This window comes from Heptranchias perlo, chromosome 29 (assembly GCF_035084215.1).
Source record: "Heptranchias perlo isolate sHepPer1 chromosome 29, sHepPer1.hap1, whole genome shotgun sequence".
In the NCBI taxonomy this organism is placed as follows: domain Eukaryota; kingdom Metazoa; phylum Chordata; class Chondrichthyes; order Hexanchiformes; family Hexanchidae; genus Heptranchias; species Heptranchias perlo.
Window position 1 is genome coordinate 33,974,980 of NC_090353.1, and position 19,875 is coordinate 33,994,854.

General features: G+C 46.6%; 1 protein-coding gene across 4 annotated transcripts in view; it reads left to right on the forward strand.

Moving 5' to 3' along the window:
* Nucleotides 1-19,875, forward strand: part of arhgef18b (rho/rac guanine nucleotide exchange factor (GEF) 18b) — a 97,373-nt gene that overhangs the window by 28,027 nt on the left and 49,471 nt on the right. For 3 of the 4 annotated variants that reach the window (XM_067968462.1, XM_067968463.1, XM_067968464.1), the window contains 2 exons: nt 680-782; nt 2,369-2,519. In XM_067968462.1, the coding sequence (XP_067824563.1) occupies nt 680-782; nt 2,369-2,519 (254 nt within the window). The remainder of the gene's footprint in view (nt 1-679; nt 783-2,368; nt 2,520-19,875) is intronic. The other variant, XM_067968465.1, reaches the window with a different exon arrangement.

Below are 19,875 nucleotides of genomic sequence, written 5' to 3' on the forward strand. Positions count from 1 at the left end.
GCTCCTGATCAGTATCTGGTGGAAAGGAAAATCAGGAGAGGTGTATAACAGGCAGTCAATCCGATATTGTCCATTTCACGTTAACCGTTTAACGTTAAAATTACTCGCCTCGAGAATTTACCTGTAAAAGAAAGAAAGACTTGCATTTTTATATCGTGCCTTTCACGACCTCAGGATGTCCCAAAGCGCTTTACAGCCAATTGAGCACTTTTGAACTGTCGCAGTGTAGGAAATGCGGCAGCCAACTTGCGCACAGCAAGATCCCACAAACAGCAATGAGATGATGACCAGATAATCTGTTTTAGTGATGTTGGTTGAGGGATAAATATTGGCCAGGACACCGGGGACAAATCCCCTGCTCTTCTTCGAAATAGTGTCCACCTGAGAGGGCAGACGGGGCCTCAGTTTAACATCTCATCCGAAAGACGACACCCAAGTAAAAAAAAAACTAGGACTTGAAAACTCAAAGTCAAAATCAGTAGCCTACTGGGCAAAGACATTGCAGCACCGAGGGGAGGAAAATTAAGTCAGCTAAAGCAAATCAATTTGCATTTGGGACAATTTAATGGGATGCTGTTGCAGTCGTCTGAAGAACTTGCTTCATTCCAGCACCACTTAGCAAATTGTCCGTCAAGTTTGATTGCGTAAGTCTGCAACTTTCTCTCTGTTCTGTTTAAAGAAAGGAGGGTGGCGGAAAAAGCGACAGACCCGAGAAAGGAACAAAAGTTAAAAGAACCTTGAGTTCCCTCAAGAGCAGGGTGACCGGCTCCTTCAAGGATAAGGTAAGAAGGGTTTCATTATTTTGTTATCAGATGTGCCAGAAGGAAGGTGGCTGGGCGGTGGGCAGAGGTTTCCGGGATTTGTCGATCATGCGCTGAGTGTGGAAGGCCGACCTCTCACTTCTTGGACCTGAGTTCCAATCCGGTCCAAGGCGAATGGGGTGAAGAGCTACTTTCCCAAGCAGCTACGATGTGAAATGAATTCACCAGATTCCACCTCTCGCTTGGTGATCATGAGTCTATAACGTACAAAACTGCCTTAAGTTTGGTGCAGCCGGTACCAAGTTGACCATCTCCAGGAAGGAGGTGGTAGAAGGACGGGAGCTCTTTCAAAGTGTGCGTAATGTTGGAAGTGGCTCCCCTAGCCATCGGTGACCTTAAAACAGTGTGAGGTGGGGAACGGAGGAAAAACCCTTTTCCGTGTCGGGTTTATGAGGTTATGTACTCACTGATGTTGCTGAGTTACACGCAGTGACTAATGAGGGGATGTGCCTTTATCATCAATTTTAATTCAATATGGCAGAGTCCTGTGTTAGCTGATCAGGATACATGTCCTGGTTGGTGAAGTTCAATTACAAATGGCTTATCATATTCGTGCTAGTTTCCCCCGTGTGTTATTTTTAGGCCGGCGTTAAGCTGGTAATTTTACGCGAAGGGTTTTTTTTTGAAATCAGGAGGTGGCAAGGTAGATATCCCGTTAACTGTAGGAAAATGGCAACTGGAGACCGCGTGCTATCCCCAAGGGTTGAGGAAGAGAGTTAAACAGGGCAGGGCTGTCGTGGGCTAAAAGATCAGGTACTGATTGTGGAGCGGAGGAACACGAGCAGCAGTCCAGTGTCGGAGGAGCAGAGGATGCTTGTGGGGGACATCGCCAGCATAGGGTGGGGATGAGAACACAGAGGAGTTTGAAGGGAAGGGTGAGGATCCTAAAATTAATTCTGGGTCGCAAGGAGCCAGTGGAATTTAGTAAAGAGGGGACGTGGATGCAGGCTGCTGAATAAGTTGGGGTTTGTGACAGCCGGTGAGGAGGTCCTCGAAGTAGTCAAGCTTTAAGCTGATAAAAGCGTGAATCTTTGGCCTAGAAAAGTGCCCATATTTGGGAGCGCGGAGGGGAGGAGGCCCAGTGTACAATTCCTGCGCCTCAACGGTGGGGCCTGAGGTGCCCCCGTCATTGAGACTCAGGCCTCATTTCCATGGAGCTGCGCAGAGCTCGGGGAGGGGTGGAGGAGTGGGGTGGGGGGGGTGTGGGGCGATCGGGCCTTGGGCTGGCGGGATTGCTCCTGCCCTCCATATTGGGAGCTCAGTGGGCCGCCCAGCTCCCAAATAACGGGCGCTGCGTGGCCGAATTTCTGGACCCGGGGTTTCGCAGGTGGAGAGACGGGCGGGAGGCAGGCAGCGTCTGGGAGGCGATAGGAAGCGGAATTGGCGACGGATCGGATGTGAGGAATTTAGCTTAGCTTTGGGGACCGCCGCTAGAATGAGCCCAACAAATGCGTCAGCACAAAATCAATCACATGGTGTAACAACTTACGGTGCTGGTTGGCTTTTTCGATGTGAATGTTTTTTTTTGTGTTCCTTTTCCTTTTCAGGGTAAGACCAAAGAGAAAGAAAAGGAAAGTCCAAAAGAAAAGAGAAAATGTAACAACGGCCACCAGTTGGTGCTGGGAACATTTTCCAGTTCAACCAACTGCACATTGTGCAGCAAACCGCTGACCGGTAAAACCGGTTATCAGTGTATGAGTGAGTATCGCGTTCACGCTGCTTTCACGCTGCTTTCACGCTTGCCTCGGTTCACGCAGCTCACACTCTGGCACGAGGTGGGGGAAAACCCAAATCGTTCCTCCAGTTAATATTTGCAGCTCAAAGTTTGCCATGCGTTTTTTTTTAAATCGAGCTGGAGGAGGCGAGGGGAGCAATGAAATGGCTTCGAGACCTCTGTGAGCTACCGCGGGTGCCTATAAGGGGAAGTACATGAGGGGGAAGGGAACAGAAGGATATGTCGATAAGGTGAGATGAAGTAAAGCCTTGGGGAGGGTGCAGTGGAGATTTACTAGGATGGTGCCAGGGATGAGGGACATCAGTTATGTGGAGAGGCTGGGATTGTTCTCCTTAGAGCAGAGAGGGTTAAGGGGAGGCTTAATCGAGGTGTTAAAAGTTACGAGGGGTTTTGATAGAGTAGACAGGGAGAAACTGATTCCACTGGCAGGAGGGTCGGTAACCAGAGGACACAGATTTAAGATAATAGGCAAAAGAACCAGAGGGGAGATGAGGAGAATTTTTTTACGCAGCGAGTTGTTATGATCTGGAATGCGCTGCCTGAAAGGGCGGTGGAAGCAGATTCAAACTTTCAAAAGGAAATTGGATAAATACTTGAAGGGGAAAGAATTTGCAGGGCCATGGGGAAAGAGCAGGGGAGTGGGACGAATGGAATAGCTCTTTCAAAGAGCTGGCACAGGCACGATGGGCCGAATGGCCCCCTTCTGTGTTGTACGATTCTATGAAGTAAGGTGGGAGGAGACTCGTGTGGAGCATAAACTCCGGCATGGACCTGTTGGGCCGAATGGCCTGTTTCTGTGCTGTAAATTCTCTGTCATTCTATTCTATTATTACCCCACCCTCCTTTTCCACTTTCACTGGTCCCAAATGGATGTACTTCTGCTGACAATCAATGGAATTAGCATTTGGGTGGTCACAGTTGATTTCAGCGCTCCCTGGGCTAGGATGGGGGAGTGGGGAAGAAAATAAGCCAAGGCTCCCATTCCTGACTAGCGTCCAGCGATTCCCATTGGGAAGCGAGTGTGTGAGGATCAGACTTGCCTGTGGTCTCCTCCATGGTTGAATAGCCTAGCCTGCAACATTGTGCGATGCATTGTCAGTAGCTACAGTCTCCTGGAGCTTGCTCGGTTGCATCAGGGAGCTGGGGAGCAATTTCCCAGTGTTTTTCCTGACAACGGCCGCAGTTTTATTCTCTTGCTGCCAGATGTTAGTATCGCCAGTGGTTGGGGCAGGGCGGTGCAGATGGTTGCACTGTCTAATGGACAGGGATGAGTGTGGGTGGGCCTCCTGGCCTTTTCACGCCGTTCGTTTTGTACCTTCGTAACCCTGCTGCGTAAGAGGGAATCCTTGCAATAAAAATACTGCAACTGGAATTGTTATTGTGATATCGTAAGATTTTCCTGCCAAAATATCCTGCAGGATTCTACAGTCTTCACTGCCAATTCTGTACCCTCAAGGAGGGGTAATTCTGACTTTGTGCGATTGTGTAAAACGGGCGGTAACGAGTCGGCACCTCTCCTGATTCTTATTTCCATTGACTTCAAAATGGGAAGAGACGTAAAACAGGCTGCCGATTCACTGTCCCCCTTTTCACACAATCGCCCAAAGTCAAAATTAGCCCCCCGCCCACAAACCCCTCCGCCTCTCTACCTCTCTCTCCTTCTTTAAGACGCTCCTTAAAACCTACCTCATTGACCAGGCATTTGGTCACCTGTCCTAATATCTCCTTATGTGGCTCGGTGTCAAATTTTGTCTGTTAACGCTCCTGTGAAGCGCCTTGGGATGTTTTACAACATTTGAGACGCTATATAAATGCAAATTGATGTTGTCTTCATATAAAGGGTGATCAACTTGTGGAATGGCATCTTGGAAAGAGCAGTGGAGGCAATAAACCCTAGATGCAATGGTATAGGGACTGTGGGGTCCTTCTGGCTAGATGGGCCAAATGGCATCCCTCATCTGTATCTATCCTCTGACAAGTAAAAATATCACAGCTCACACATTGTGAGATTCTGCCCCTAGTGCCCAGTCTCACTCAATGGGAGTGCGTAACGGAGAGTCAGGTGCGCAAAGTTTCGTTCTGCTCGCCGGTTTTCTGGCTGTAGTGGAATCTTGCAAATTTGGGGCTTGCGTCTCACAAGACCGCCTCCTCACTGGCGTCACAAAGTAAGAATTCTAATTTTATACCGTTACCATTTTCTTTGTAATCCGGTCAGTGGTGTGGTGTCTGAGTTTTAAATTGGGATTGTGAGTCCATGTTCCATGAGCTGTTGAGGGCCACCCAGCGCCTACTGCAAGACAGGCTGAATCTGCCGCTTGCCGAGCCCAATACGTCACCAAACCCCGATTTCCGTCACAAAAGGCACGCAACCTCACCTCAGTGCCCCCTCCCCCCCGGAAGCTCCGCGTTCTGCCGCAGTGCCTCCATCTTCCTGCCGCTTGTGCTCAGCCGTTGCCAACGTGCTTTGTAATATAATTTGCAAAAGCCTTTCGTGGTAATCTGTTGACATTTTAGACGTTGGGGTCTTTTGGATTGGGCCGGCCGCTCTCTGAAGCCTGGCTTTAAGTTATATTTTCATAAATATCTTGATGTGATGTGTAAGAGATGTTACGGTGTAGGTTTTGAAAATGTATTCACGTCTTCCTGTGAGTGAGTACTGCTTCCCCTCGACCTGGGGAGTGTGGACCTTGGGTAGTCCAGCCCAGGTATAACAATAACTGTATATTGCCTTCTGTATTTTAGAGTTATCTAATTGGTTTATCTCTACTTCTTGGTATCAACCGTGGCTCAGTGGGTAGCACTCTCACCTCTGCGTCCGAAGGTCGTGGATTCACAGTCCCACTCCAGAGACTTGAGCACAAAACCCAGGCTGATGCTCCCAGTGCAGTACTGAGGGAGTGCTGCACTGTTGGAGGTGCCGTCTTTCATATGTGACGTTAAATCGAGGCCCTGTCTGCCCTCTCAGGTGGATGTAAAAGATCCCATGGCACTATTTGAAGAAAAGCAGGGGAGTTCTCCCCGGTGTCCTGGCCAATATTTATCTGTCAACCAACATCACTAAAATAGATTATCTGGTCATTACCACATTGCTGTTTATGGGACCTTGCTGTACCCAAATTGGCTGCCGTGTTCTGTACAGTACAACAGTGATTACACTCCTAAAAGGGTACTTCATTGGCTGTAAAGTGCTTTGGGACGTCCTGGGGTTGTGAAAGGCACTATATAAATGCAGCTCTTTTCATCTCCCTGCTTCGTTAGGTGTGGGCAGGTGACTTGCTAGTCTGTAATCAGCCACTTGGTGGCATTTGAGAGTGGCTTCGATTGACTTTCCTCTGCCCTCCTGTGGGGGCAGCAGTGGTGCAAGTTACCCACGATGGCCTGACTGGCAGTAGCAACTCAATCCGCGCTGAGGGGCCAAGGAAGGGACCTTGTAGGTTCATTCAAGTTACATAGAATTTTATGGCACAGAAACAGGCTATTCAGCCCAACTGGTCTGTGCTGGTATTTATGCTCCACGCGAGCCTCCTCCCACCTTACATCATCCAACCCTACCAGCATATCCTGCTATTCCTTTCTCCCTTGTGTACTTACCTGGCTTCTCTTTAAATGCATCTGTACTCTTCGCCTCAACCACTCCATGTGGTAGCAAGTTCCACATTCTCACCGCTCTCTGATTTAAAAAGTTTCTCCTGAATTCCTTATTGGATTTATTGGTGACTATCTTATATTTATGGGTCTAGTTTTGGATTCCCCCACAAGAGGAAACATCTTCTCTACGTGCTGAGTGTTTGGATCTTGATCACACAATGCAGGAATGGTGTCATTTTGTATCCACCAAATCATGCGTGTGTAAAGGTTATGAAGGGAAAATTGTCCACTGTGCTGAAGGGTTTAAATACCAGGGGACACAGGTTAAAAATCTGGAGTAAGAATTGGCGGAATTTTTAATTACACAAAGAGTAATAGACTTGCTGAATAAGTTCCCAGGGAAGGTGATTGCGGTAGAATAAAAATTGGGGTTAACAGGAAACTAGAAGTGTTTCTGGAGAGAGAAAGAATTGAGGGATTTGGTGAAGGAGGGGCTTAAAAAAAAAGCTTGCAGTCATCTCGCACTATAGCTCAGAAAATTGCCAGAGTGCTTCATACACAATGGATTACTTTGAAGTGGAGTGACTGTCGTCAAGGAGGCAAATGCATCAGGAAATTTGGTCACAGCAAAATCCCCCAGAACAGTGATTGGATTGAAATCTTTCGAAAAACAAACCAGGGCTCGACCTAATCACCTGGCAACTGAGCTAAGTTGGCACTTCTCGGAGATAGGTTCAGCCCCATAATACTTAACGCGGTGACTATCAGTAGGGTCTTGAAATGGTGGGTCCAAGGTACTTCCTTGGGAAGAGGATGATTGGAGGGGTAAGAATCAGCGTCCGTTTGGATCAGTGCAAAATTGGTTGTAGCCTGGAACTCGCTTGGCTCCTTCAACTTTTGGTGGTGAAGTGATATTCAGAGAGAGAGAGAAAAAACTAATAACTTAATGGTGTAACAAAAAAAATCTATTTTATAATTGAATCCAATAAACATGTCCCTACTCTGCACTCTGCAAATCTGTAATTCTGCAACCGTGTACTCTAACCATGCATCCTGTATCTGTTTGATTACTGTGTGTTGTAGCCCTGTAATGTGATCTTTTGATCTAACCCTCTAATGAAACCTTGGACTCTGACCCTGCACTGTAAACCCAAGTTATAACCCTGCGTTGTAATCCTGCACCGTAACATCAAACTTTAACCCTGTACTATAATCTTTTCCTGTAACTCTGCAAAAAAAAAGAGACGTGCATTTATATAGTGCCTTTCATGACCTCTGGACATCCCAAAGTACTTTACAGCCAATGAAGTACTTTTTGATATGTAGTCACTAACATAAGAAACGAGAAAGCCAATTTGTGCACAGCAAGGTCCCACACCCAGTAATGTGATAATGACCAGATATTCTGCCTTTAGGTGTTGGTTGAGGGTGAAATATTGGCCAGGACACTGGGGAAAACTCCCCTGCTCTACTTCAAAATAGTGCCATGGGATCTTTTACGTCCGCCTGAAAGGGCAGATGGGGCCTCAGTTTAACATCTTGTCCAAAAGCCGACAGCTCTGACAGTGCAGCACTCCCTCAGTGCTGCACTGGGAGAATCAGCTTAGATTTTATGCTCAAGTCTCTGGAGTGGGACTTGAACCTCCAACCTTCTGACAGAGGCGCGAGTGCTGACACTGAGCCACGGCTGACACCTTAATTAAGGCTGCACTGTAATCCTCTCCTGTAGCCTTGAACTGTAACCCTGCATCGTAACCCTTTTCTCCGGCCCGTTACTGTAACCTTTCTCCCGAGAATGGTTTATTCACATCTCACATTTTCAGTAGGAAACTGGAGAGAGACAGAATCCAGACTCGTCATCCATCATTGAGCAGACACAACCTTGTGCAAAAACATTTACATCTCCATTGGCGTGTGACATGGTGTTAAACAAATGGCTCTGATATATGGGCTCCAGTCCCTGCACTGCGCCTGCTGACGTTTCAACAACATTAAACAGTCGAGCCGAGCCTGTCCTCTCGGGGCGTCAAGGCACTGGATTAAATTGTCCAGATTCGAGGGTTGATTTGCCTGGGCTGATGACTGAATTTTCCCTCCTCGAGCTGAAAATTTATTTATATATGTATATTACTCTCAGTAATTTGATTTTTATCACGTCCACTGTTTGCTCTCCCGAAACCCTCTCCGCCTTGTCACCTTTCCCCCCTCCTTCAAACGTCTCCTCAAACCCCAGCTCTTTGACTGTATCTTCAGTCACCTCTCATAACTCTTCAACCTGTCACTGCTCAGTGTCTGGTTTTTGCCTCTTTGGGACGCTTTATTATGTTCAAGGCGCTCTATAAATATGAGTTGTTGTCATTCTTATCTTCAAGCCTCCTCGTGCTACAAACTCTTCTCTGACTGAAGATTAGACTTGCAGACCAGGCCCAAGTTCTCTGCCAATATTGTCAACTGTAAACAATTTTACAACACCAAGTTATAGTCCAGCAATTTTATTTTAAATTCACAAGCTTTCGGAGATTTTCTCCTTCCTCAGGCAAATGTTTTTGCCTGAGGAAGGAGAAAATCTCCGAAAGCTTGTGAATTTAAAATAAAATTGCTGGACTATAACTTGGTGTTGTAAAATTGTTTACAATTGTCAACCCCAGTCCATCACCGGCATCTCCACAATATTGTCAACCACCAGGAGGTCTGTGAGAGAGGCTCTGCAGGGTCGGCCTCACTAATTCTTCCTGCACTGTGCTTTGGGAAGCAGCTAGCCTCTGCCTGTTACTTCTCTCACTCCCTGCTTCCCCCCCCACCCCACCACACGACATAGCCGAGATTGGGAATTCACTGCTCGGTGAAATTGCAAATGCAACCTTTGACCTTACAAGCTTGGGTCAGTGGTAGGACTCTCGCCTCTGAGTCAGATGATTGTGGGGTCAAACCCCACTGCAGAGACCTGAGCACATACCATAAGTCTGTATAGCCCCATAATCTAACCCCATACTGTAACTGTGTACTCTAACCCTGTATGCTAGCCCCGTACTCTTGCTGTACTCTAACCCTGTGTGCTAGCTCTGTCCTCTAGTTGTATTGTCATCCTGTATTGCTAGGTCTGTACTTTGTACTAGAAAAACTGCAGCTTCATTCTTGACTGTACTGTTTTTTGGCCTCTATCACAGACGTCACTACAGCAGGTACTCACATAATTACTGCAGCAGATACTCAGATAATTACTGCAGAATATACTCAGATAATTACTGCAGCAGATTCTCAGATATTTACTGCAGCAGATACTCAGATAATTACTGCAGCAGACACTCAGATAATTACTGCAGCAGATACTCAGATAATTACTGCAACAGATACACAGATAATTACTGCAGCAGATACTCAGATAATTACTACAATAGATGCTCAGATAATTACTGCATCAGATACTCAGAAAATTACTGCAACAGAAACTCAGATAATTACTATAGCAGATACTCAGATAATTACTACAATAGGTACCCAGATAATTATTGCAACAGATACATGGATAATCACTGCAACAGATACTCAGATAATTACTATAGCAGATACTCAGATATTTACTGCAACAGATACTTGGATAACTACTGCAGCAGATGCTCAGACATTTACTGCAGCAGAAACTCACATAATTACTACAGCAGATACTCAGATATTTAATGCAGCAGATACTCGGATAATTACTGCAGTAGATACTCAGATAATTACTGCAACGGACGCCTAGATAATTACTGTAACAGATACTCATAATTATTGCAGCAGGTACTCACATAATTACTGCAACAGATATAATTACTGCAGCAGATATAATTACTGCAGCAGATACTCAGATAATTACTGCAGCTCTCAATAGTTTTGGTTGCCTGGCAGCTCAGCATTGGAGGTATTAGTGATTTGACAGGAGAGGCACGCTCGCACAGCTTGTGTCTCCCTCTGCTGGCACTATTGCTAAAGTCAAGTTCTGCTCAGCCCATTGAAAATCATCTGCAGCTAGAAACCATTTCCAAACCTATTCAGGCCTCCGATTTCATTCCCTTTCGTTCTAAAGTTGTTTCTCACTCCTTATTTTTTCTCTTCCTGATTTTTCAGGTCTGACTCAGATGACCGCCAGCAGTTTCTACCCTCTTTCTGGCTTGCTAGTTTGCAGACTATTAAAACAACTAAAGTCCATTATGAAAACCATTAACTGTTCATAGAAGCACGGAAAGGTGACAGCACGGAAGGAGGCCATTCGGCCCATCGAGTCTGCTGTTAAAGCCATTAATTATTACCTGCCCACTTGTGCTTGGAGTAGGTGTTACTTGACTCTTCACTGTCCCCTGTTGTTTCCCCCCCCCCTTTCTTTTGTTCATTTCTATGAAGCGGCTCACTTATTTCCCAGTCTGTACCCCAAATCTTCCTCTTAACCCACTCTTTCCCCTTTTCACATGCTGATGATCCTGCTGTGTTTGCTTGTTCTTGTTTCAGATTGCCTATGTTTTCAGTTTGTACTCGAAAAACTGCTGCTGTTTTTGTTAGAGCAGATGAGATGAGATGATAGAGGCGTTTTAAAATTATGAAGAAATAGGACAGGATAAAAACAGGCTGTTTTAAAGAAAATTATTCTTAAAAAAAAAATCATCTGTAATGTAGTGGTTATGTTACTGGACTAGTAATTCAGAGGCCTGGACTAAATAACCCAGAAAACATGAGTTCAAATTCAGCCATGGCAGTTTGAGAATTTGGATTTAGTTTGAAAAATCTTTAAATGATATGTACAAGGTGTCGGATTGTCGTTAAAACCCAACTGATTCACTAATGTCCTCTAGGGAAGGAAACCTGCCGTCCTTACCCTGTCAGGCCTGTATGAGACTCCAGTCCCCACACCACCGTGAAGTGGCCCAGTGAGCCAACCAGCTACAAACTGCAGCAGTTCAAACAGAAGGCCCACCACCACCTTCGCAGGGCGACTGGGGATGAGCAATAAATGCCGGCCTTGCCAGCAATGCCCACATCCCGAGAATTAATTTTTTAAAAATCCTTTTACCAATCAACACATAGCTCATTCTGCAATACAAGTACATAGATAGAATATTTTGATTGAGTTCTAATCTTGTGTCATCATCCCTCTATGGCCTCTTCCCTCCATGGCCTCCCCCTCCCTGCCACTGCAGTTTCTTCTAGCCCTACATCCTTATCCACACCCTCTCCCTCCCCCCAACATCCTTGCCAACTATTGCTCGATGAGCTTCAGCCATCTTGTTTCCTACTCTCTACGGCTCCTCCCTCCCAAACTCCTCCAACGTGCTACATCTTCAAATCAACAACTTGCAATACTATTGTGCCTTTAACGTACAAAAACGTCCCAAATTCACAGAGGCATAATCAGAAACAAATGGACACCTAGCCAAAGAAGGAGCTATTAGGAGGGGTGGTCAGGGAAGTGGGTTTTAAGGAGAGTGTTAAAGGAGGAGAGGGAAGTGGAGGAGCTTCGAGAGTGAATTCCAGAGCATGGACTATAGGCGGCTGGAGGCACATTCGCCAATGGCAGGGCAAAGGGAGGGGATGCACAAGAGGCTGGAGTCAGAGGAATGGAGAGTTTGGTGGGGAGTTATAGGACTAGAGGTTACAGAAATAGGGAGGGATGAGGCCATGAAGGTATTTAAAGACGAGGGTGAGAATATTAAATATTGGGGGACCGGGGGCCAACGTAGGTCAGTGAGGACAGGGTGAACGGGACTTGGCGCAGAATAGGATAAGTGCAGCAGAGTTTTGGCAGAGCCGAAGTTAATGGAGGGTGGTGGATGGGAGTCTGGGCAGGAGACCATTGGAATAGTGGCATGAGGTAGAGACGGAGATGGGCGATGTTATGAAAGCGGAAGTAGGTGGTTTTTAGTGATGAAGAGGACATGGGGTCGGAGGCTCAGCTCGAGATCAAATAGGAAGCTGAGATTGCAAACAGCCTGAGACAATGGCGGGGAAAGGGGACAGAATCAGTAGCTCAGGAATGGAGTTTGTGGCTGAGGCTAAAGGCAATGGCTTTGGTCTTCCCAAAGTTTAATTGGAGGAAATTGTGATTTGTCCAAAACTGGGTGTTGGACAAGCAGCCTGACAGCACAGAGGCAGTAGAGGGGTTCAGAGAGGTGGTGGAGAGTTAGAGTTGGGTGTCGTCAGCATACTTGTGGAAGCTGACCCTATGTCTGCGGAGGATATTGCCAAGGGGCTGCATGTAGATGAGGAAGAGGAGGGGGCCAAGGATAGATCCTTCAGGGACTCCAGAGGTAACAATGCGGGGGCAGGAAGAGAAGCCACTGCTGGAGATGCTCTGGCTGCAATTGGACATGGCAAGGGTGAAAAAAGCAAACAAAGTGCCACTGAACTGAGAACAGAGAATTATGTTATTGAACTATGTCGGGAATATTTTAGAATCTGACTTACGTACTGTACATCTGCTGCCCCATTGGTGGTGGTTCCAGCAAATTGGGTCACATGAGAGGTTCTCTTGGTTTTGTGCATGTGGTTCAGTCGTTGCCTTTTTCCCTAAGGCTGTTAGTTCACTCCTGGTGAGCAAAGGTGTATTTAACACATAATTTCCTGTTGTAAAATCTATTAGTAGCTGTAAGTGTTGCTTAGTTTCAGTTGCGTTTTCTTGCTATCGGAGTCTGTGCAATGAAACTAAAGGAAAAACTTACTTTTAGGAGAGTAACATTGCTCTCAATAGGAACTTAAAGCTGTCCATAAGCAAATCTGTTCTCAAGTGGAATGTGATTTTAAATGTAGTAGTCAGTAATTACACTTGGGTTCAAGGAGGTGATAGGCTTTTTATTAACTTTTCTGAGATAGGCCTTAGAGAGGGTGCAGAAGAGATTTACTAGAATGGTACCAGGGATGAGGGACTTCAGTTACGTGGAGAGACTGGAGAAGCTGGGGTTGTTCTCCTTACAGCAGAGAAGGTTAAGGGGAGATTTAATAGACTGTTCAAAATCATGAACGGTTTTGCTAGAGTAAATAAGGAGTAACTGTTTCCAGTGGCAGAAGGGTCGGTAACCAGAGGACTCAGATTTAAGGTGATCGGCAAAAGAACCAGAGGCGACATGAGAAAACATTTTTTGTTAACGCAGCGAGTTGTAATGATCTGGAATGCACTGCCTGAAACGGTGGTGGAAGCAGATTCAAATGGGAAGTAACTTTCAAATGGGAATTGGAGAAATACTTGAAGGGGAAAAATTACAGGGCTCTGGGCAAAGAGCGGGGGAATGGGACTAATTGGATACCTCTTTCGAAGAGCCGGCACAGGCACGATGGGCTGAATGACCTCCTTCTGTGCTGTACCTACTCTGATACAATGAATAGAGGCGAGGTGTTAGAGAAGCACGGCATGCTTGGTCATGTCAAAGGCTGCAGAGAAGTCGAGAAGGATGAGAATATCATTTGTGACTTTACTTAGGGCTGTTTGCTGAGGCAGGGAGTGAATCTTGATCGGAGAGATTCAAGCACGGATTTGCAAGAGAGATGGGCATGGATTTGGGAGGCAGGAAGCCGGCGGAGCAGTTCCGGAAGCAGATTCCACCTCCACCCGAGTGGAAAATCTAGTCCAAACTGCCTGAACTGGACCAGATTCTGGTAGTCGGTGAGCTGAACTGAGCTGACACAATTTGAATCACTTAGAGGGTTTGGAATCTGGTGTGGCACTCCTCCCGGAATGCTGCCCATCCCTCGGGATAGGTTTGAATTCAACACATTTACTAAACAAAAAGCCTGTTTCTCCGGACGAAAATTTAGGAAGCGACAAGGGATCATTATTCTGCGGCTTTAATTTGGTAGAAATACACGTGATGGTCATAACTGTTAGCTGGCACTCGGAGGGTTAAGTTGTAAATTACTCTACGTCTCGATCCACGTGTGTTCATTTTCATTCCAAAGAGCATTAGATATTACCGGGGGTAGTTTCCTGAGTATTTATGTTGTTTCCCCACCCCCCCCCTGCCCACAATTAACTGTAATTAGCTGTCTCCTCTGGTGGCTTAGTTGCTGAATGCATGGCACAGCGTGGCACTGAGCCATACAGACCAGGAAGGTCCCAAGGTCAGTCTGCAGTCTGTTCTGAGTGAGTCTGGGATACTACAACTGGGCCACAGCACCCTTGGGCTAGGAAGAGGGTGGGTGAAAATTGTCAGTCAGATGACCCCTGCCGGCGTGTATTCACTGCCTCGGCTCATGCGTGAAGAATGTAGGTGAGGCACCGTCGAGCAGCAGATTCCACCGAAACAAATCAGGAGCGGAGGGATGAAAAGCATAATGAAAACAAGGATTTTTTTTTGAAGTTCTTTTTATTAACAGTACAAATCCAAAATATGGAAAAGTCGTAAAATATCTTGGAAAAGTTGTAATTTATCTGGGAAAAGTTTTAAAATATCTGGGAAAAGTTGCTAAATGTCTGGAAAAAGTTGTAAAATATCTGGGAAAAGTTGTAATACATCTGGAAAAAGTTGTAAAATATCTGGGAAAAGTTGTAATACATCTGGAAAAAGTTGTAAAATATCTGGGAAAAGTTGTAACACATCTGGGAAAAGTTGTAGAACTTTTTATTTAAAAAAAAGAAAAGGTGCAGATTGGATTTTTAAAAAATTACTGTGGTGTCAATGGTGACTACACTTCAAAAGTACTTTGTGGGTTGTAAAGCCCTTTGGGACGTCTTGAGTTCGCGAAAGGTCTTTCGGATGAGACGTTAAACCGAGGCCCCGTCTGCCCTCTCAGGTGGACTTAAAAGATCCCTTGGCACTATTTCGAAGAAGAGCAAGGGGGCGGGGGGGGGGGGTGGGGGGTTCTCCCCGGTGTCCTGGCCGATATTTATCCCTCAACCGATATCCCTAAAAAAAAACAGGTCATCATCACATTGCTGTTTGTGGGACCTGGCGGCTGCTGCGTCTCTTACATTACAGCAGTGACTGCACTTCAACAGTACTTTATGGGCTGTAAAGCGCTTTGGGACGTCCTGAGGTCATGGATGGTGCCTTTCTTCCCCCAGCAGGAGGGAGGGAGGGAGGGAGGTGGGTGCCTGTCCCTTTAAATCCTTCCCTATGAAGCCCTGGGGAGGCGATGGAATGTTGTGATATGCAGATTTTATGCAAATAGCCAGGCCGATCCCAGAATCCCCCGGGGCAGGATCCGGCCTGTGGGAAGCACCGGGTTTGCGGCCCGCCGACCGACTGAAGGAAGCGGCTCTCTGACCGGCCGCCCCTTTTAAACCTTAGGCCGGTGCGTGTTCGAGGTAAGGAAAGTAACCGTGGCGCCTGCTGTCCGGGAGGCTTGGCGTGTGGGCCTCGGTGCGGGGGGAGCCGCTTAAACCGGAGATTGGTTCCGCTTAAAGGGCGTTGGGTTCAAGTCAATGGCGGTCCCCCCCCCCTCTCCCGGCTATGTGGAGAAAGAGGGGAGGGGGATTCAGGAGGGGAACTAGGCCCGGACAAGCTCGGGAGTAACCGACTCCCCTCACGGTTTAAGTCTCAGCAGACCTGTGACCAGGGAGCAGAGGGTCCACACCGACCCGGGTCTGAACCACTTTTCCCTGCTTGTAATATTTAAAGAATTTGCATTTATATAGCGCCTTTCGCAACCTCGGGACGTCCCAAAGCGCTTTACAGCCAATGAAGTAGTTTTTTTTTGAAGTGCAGTCACTGTTGTAATGTAGGAAATGCAGCAGCCAATTTGTGCACAGCAAGATCCCGCAATCGGCAATGAGACCGTCTGGTGTGTTTTTTTTAAAAATGGTGTTGGTTGAGGGATAAATATCGGCCCAGGGCACCGGGGGAGGAGGACTCTGCTCTTCGAAATATTGGCCGTGGGATCTTTGACGCCCACCTGAGAGGGCAGACGAGGCCTCGGTTTAACGTCTCGACCGAAAGACGGCACCTCCTCTGCCAGTGCGGCACTCTCTCGGCACTGCCCTGGATTTTAGGTTCAAGCCTCTGGAGTGGGACTTGAACACACGACCTACTGGCTCAGGTGAGAGTGCTACTCACTGAGCCAAGGCTGACGCCTTTAATTTGTTACTGTGCCAAAAACCAAAGGTGTTAGTATGGAGTCAGCTGAATGCCTGACAAGAAATTTCCAGTTTCTTAAAGACAGTGTTTCCCCACTTTCAATGTTATGTTTTTTTTGTCTGCTGCATAAATTTTATTGCAGTGCATGCACAACTGGGGGCACTGCTGCCGCATGACTTACACGGGCTGGGGGCACTGCCGCCGCATGACGTACGTTGGCTGCAAATAATTTTTGATTGTGCCTCCGTGAAACTCTTTGTGGTGTTCTATGCTAAAGGCATTACACATAAGCAAGTTGTTATATAGTATACATTGGCTGTGGGCACACCTATATAATATACCCTGACTGCATGTGTGTCGATGTTGGGGTGGACACGACTGGGCTTACCTGTGATATCCCCATGGTTGAATAGCCAGCAGGTGCTCACTGTCCAGGTTCACACATGATGAATGGCCACTTGAAGGAAGCACAGAAGAGCAGCTCTTCTTGGTTGCGGTCTTTAATGAATCATCTTCGGGGTTATAAGGGGCAGCGAGAGACCCACCTGGCAGTAGCTGGTGCCACTAGAAGGATCTTTGTGCAGCACAAAAGCAGCTTAAGGGACGGGAGGAGTACCACGGCTTTAAGAGGAAGATTTAGTTCGAAATAAGCACAGCTGGAAGGAACAGAATTGATCCAGTTTGCACTCACTTCCCCAATGTACTGGGCTGTCCACACAGTTCACCTGATACTGATGCCTGGGAATCTGTGTGATCTGCTGATACTTTTACTTCACCGGCTTTTATTTTTTTGTTCACTTGTTGGGGCGGGGGGAGTGATTCCATCTGCTGCTCTCTTCCTTTCATGTTTGTTGTCAGGCGCCGGTCTCCTTGGGCCTACAGGGCACCAGTGCAAAATACGGAGACCAGAACCTCTAGAAACTGAAACGCTTGTACTTACGTAGAACTTTAACACGGCTTTCAGAAATGCCCCAAAGTGCTTCACATACAATGAACTAAATAGTGCAGTTGTTGTCGCCATGGGGGTAACCGTGGCAGCCATTTTGCACCCAGCAAGGTCCTAAAAATAGCAATGACTTAAGAACTTAGGAATTGCTGATGAAAAATGTCCATCTGTTCTCCTTCTACCATCATGAGGTGAGGAAATCCCCCAGTGGTGGAGAGCTTTGGGAACTGTAGATCCAAAGTCACCTGTTCCTCCCAAGCATGTTACACTTACCACATGTCATGTACTGTATCCCAAACTTTTAATTTCTGATTGAGGTGATCATTTAATCTGATGTTGGATGAGGGAGGAATATTGGCCTGCTCTTCGAATAGTGCCATGTCACCTTTAGCATCCGCGCAAACATGCAGGCGGGTTTTCGGTTTAGCGCAGAATCCAAAGGATGACCCTTCCAAACAGAGCAGCCCTCAGCACTGCACTGGAGAGCCTAGATTATGTGCTCAACTCCTAGAGTGGGTCTCGAACCCAGTGCCTTCTGATTGAGGGGCGAGAGTGCGGTCATTGAACCAAGCTGACGCCAATAATCTCATTTCCAGCCAAGTGTTTTTACATGTGTAAGCAGCAATACAAAAGGATTGCCTATATTGAAATAAAAAAGAAGGCTGCATATTTTGGAAATCTGAAATAAAAACAGAAAACCCGGAAACACAGTAGTTCAGTATCTGTGGAGAGAACAGACAATTTAACGTTTTGTCTGTTCTCATCATAGATGCTAACTGACTGCTGTGTGTTTCCAATGTCTGCTATTTTTTTTTTCTCTTCAGTTGAAAGCTAACAGGTTAAAGTTGGAAAAGGAGGGAGGGGAAAGATCCAACAGAGACACTAAACGTAGAGAGGGAGTTAATAATAGCTCAAATGACTTGCAAACTGCTCAGTAGAAAACAGTAAGGTGATATAAAAGGTCATCGGTGAGCTAATGCAGAGATATAGAAAGAAAAAAGAATGTGCAGGTAGTGGGTGGAGGAGAGAAGACATGAGACGTGTGTGTACAATAGAAATATGAAAAATAAAGGGGGAAAAAAGCTGTAAGTACAGCAGATGAAAATAAAGCAGAAATTGTAAGAGAAACACGTTGGATCTGCCAGTTGAGAGGGGAGGAAAAGAAGAGTTCCAGACCCTGGGCTCCGACCACTAGCTGGTGATGGGCTCTGGTGAAAAGCTTCAGTGGTGCAGGTGTGAGTTAGGGGTTAGTAAGGCAGGCAATGTTGTTGAGGTGGCCTTGGCGAAGGACAGGCTGTGGTGTTTGAAGCTCGGGGTCGAACAGAGCCCCAGAAGCAGGAAATGCCTGTACGCTATCTGGTGGCGACGGCGATGCCCCCGTACTCGAACAGCCGGATGAGCCCATGATTGGGCTATTCGGCCGGGTTCGCTGGGGGTGGCCAGCACAGACTGAGTTAGCGCCTCTATGACATGAGGGCGGGGAGGGAAGAAAATAGGTTAGAAAAGAAATAGCCTGCACGTATTGTACAACTGACATTTCGATTAGCTTATACAATATGTCGACGGCCTGCAATGGAAACCAGTTTGACTGCTTGATGGATGGGCCAATTTGGCAAATTTTTTAACCGGTCTAATAAACACACAAGTTGAGGTGTGTTCGTGCAGCTACCGCCTGTGGTGGGCATGTTCAGACAAGAAGTATCCATCCAAAACTTCGCACTTAAGGCCCACTTATGCGGTAGAAACATTTACAGGGCCTGCGTGAGTGATGAATGATTAGACTATTCACTGGGACACCAGCAACTGGGTCTCTGAAACACCCTTCCTGGGTGCTCGCTACTGCCTGAAATCAGTGTTTTTCTTCCAACTGAAGTAAATGCACACTTGCTTGGTAAGCAAATGCCTGAAAAGGTTGGTGTGGAGGCCTTTGAGTGACGAGCTCCTCTTTGATGATGGGAGATACCTCTGGAATGTAAATGGCAGATAGCTTAGCCGACCTTAATTGTGATCCGTGTTTGATACCTTTACACCTTTTGGTTCTTGGGCATGGTGAAGTGCGATTTAAAATCAGTATCTTCCTCCATCTCTTTCCCCCCCCCCCCCCCCCCCCCCGGCAAAATAAACGTGATGTGACTGGATTTTGGCTCCGCACAAGACAAACACTTGAGCAAGGAAGATATGGCTCCACTGCAGCCAGGTTTAGTTAAACAGAATTGACGTAGCCAGTCGTGCCAAAGACAGCAAAGTCCTTCAATAAACGTCCCCATTAAAGCTGGCAGTTTACTTTAGAGCTGTTGGGTATAAACACTCAATTGATTTTATTTATGTAGAAGCTCACCGCTGGCAAAACAGATCGTCACAAAAATAAATCTTTTTTTGCGGAAAGTCAAAGAAATACTCTGGCCAGGAGAGTTTGTGTCTCTCTGAATTGCTGCTGGTTTGTGAGTCCTGTGAGCCTGACTGTTGGGCTGGAGCCGGTTGGAAGCAAATCCGTTGCGAGATTGCAGAGCGTACTGCCCCGGAAAGCCGTAGATACGCAGGTTCGATCAAGGTGTTTGAAACTGCTTTTGTATTGCATTGCTAGCTGGGCTGGTGCTGTCGGCTACTGGTGTGTTTCCCACAGTTGGCTGCAATCCAAAAGAAACCTGCCGGGATTCACTGAGAGTGGTGACTGAGGAGTTAGTAGCACTGTAAAAAGCAGCTTAAAAGGAAAACAGATATTTAATGGGAAGCAGTTAAAGCCAAATG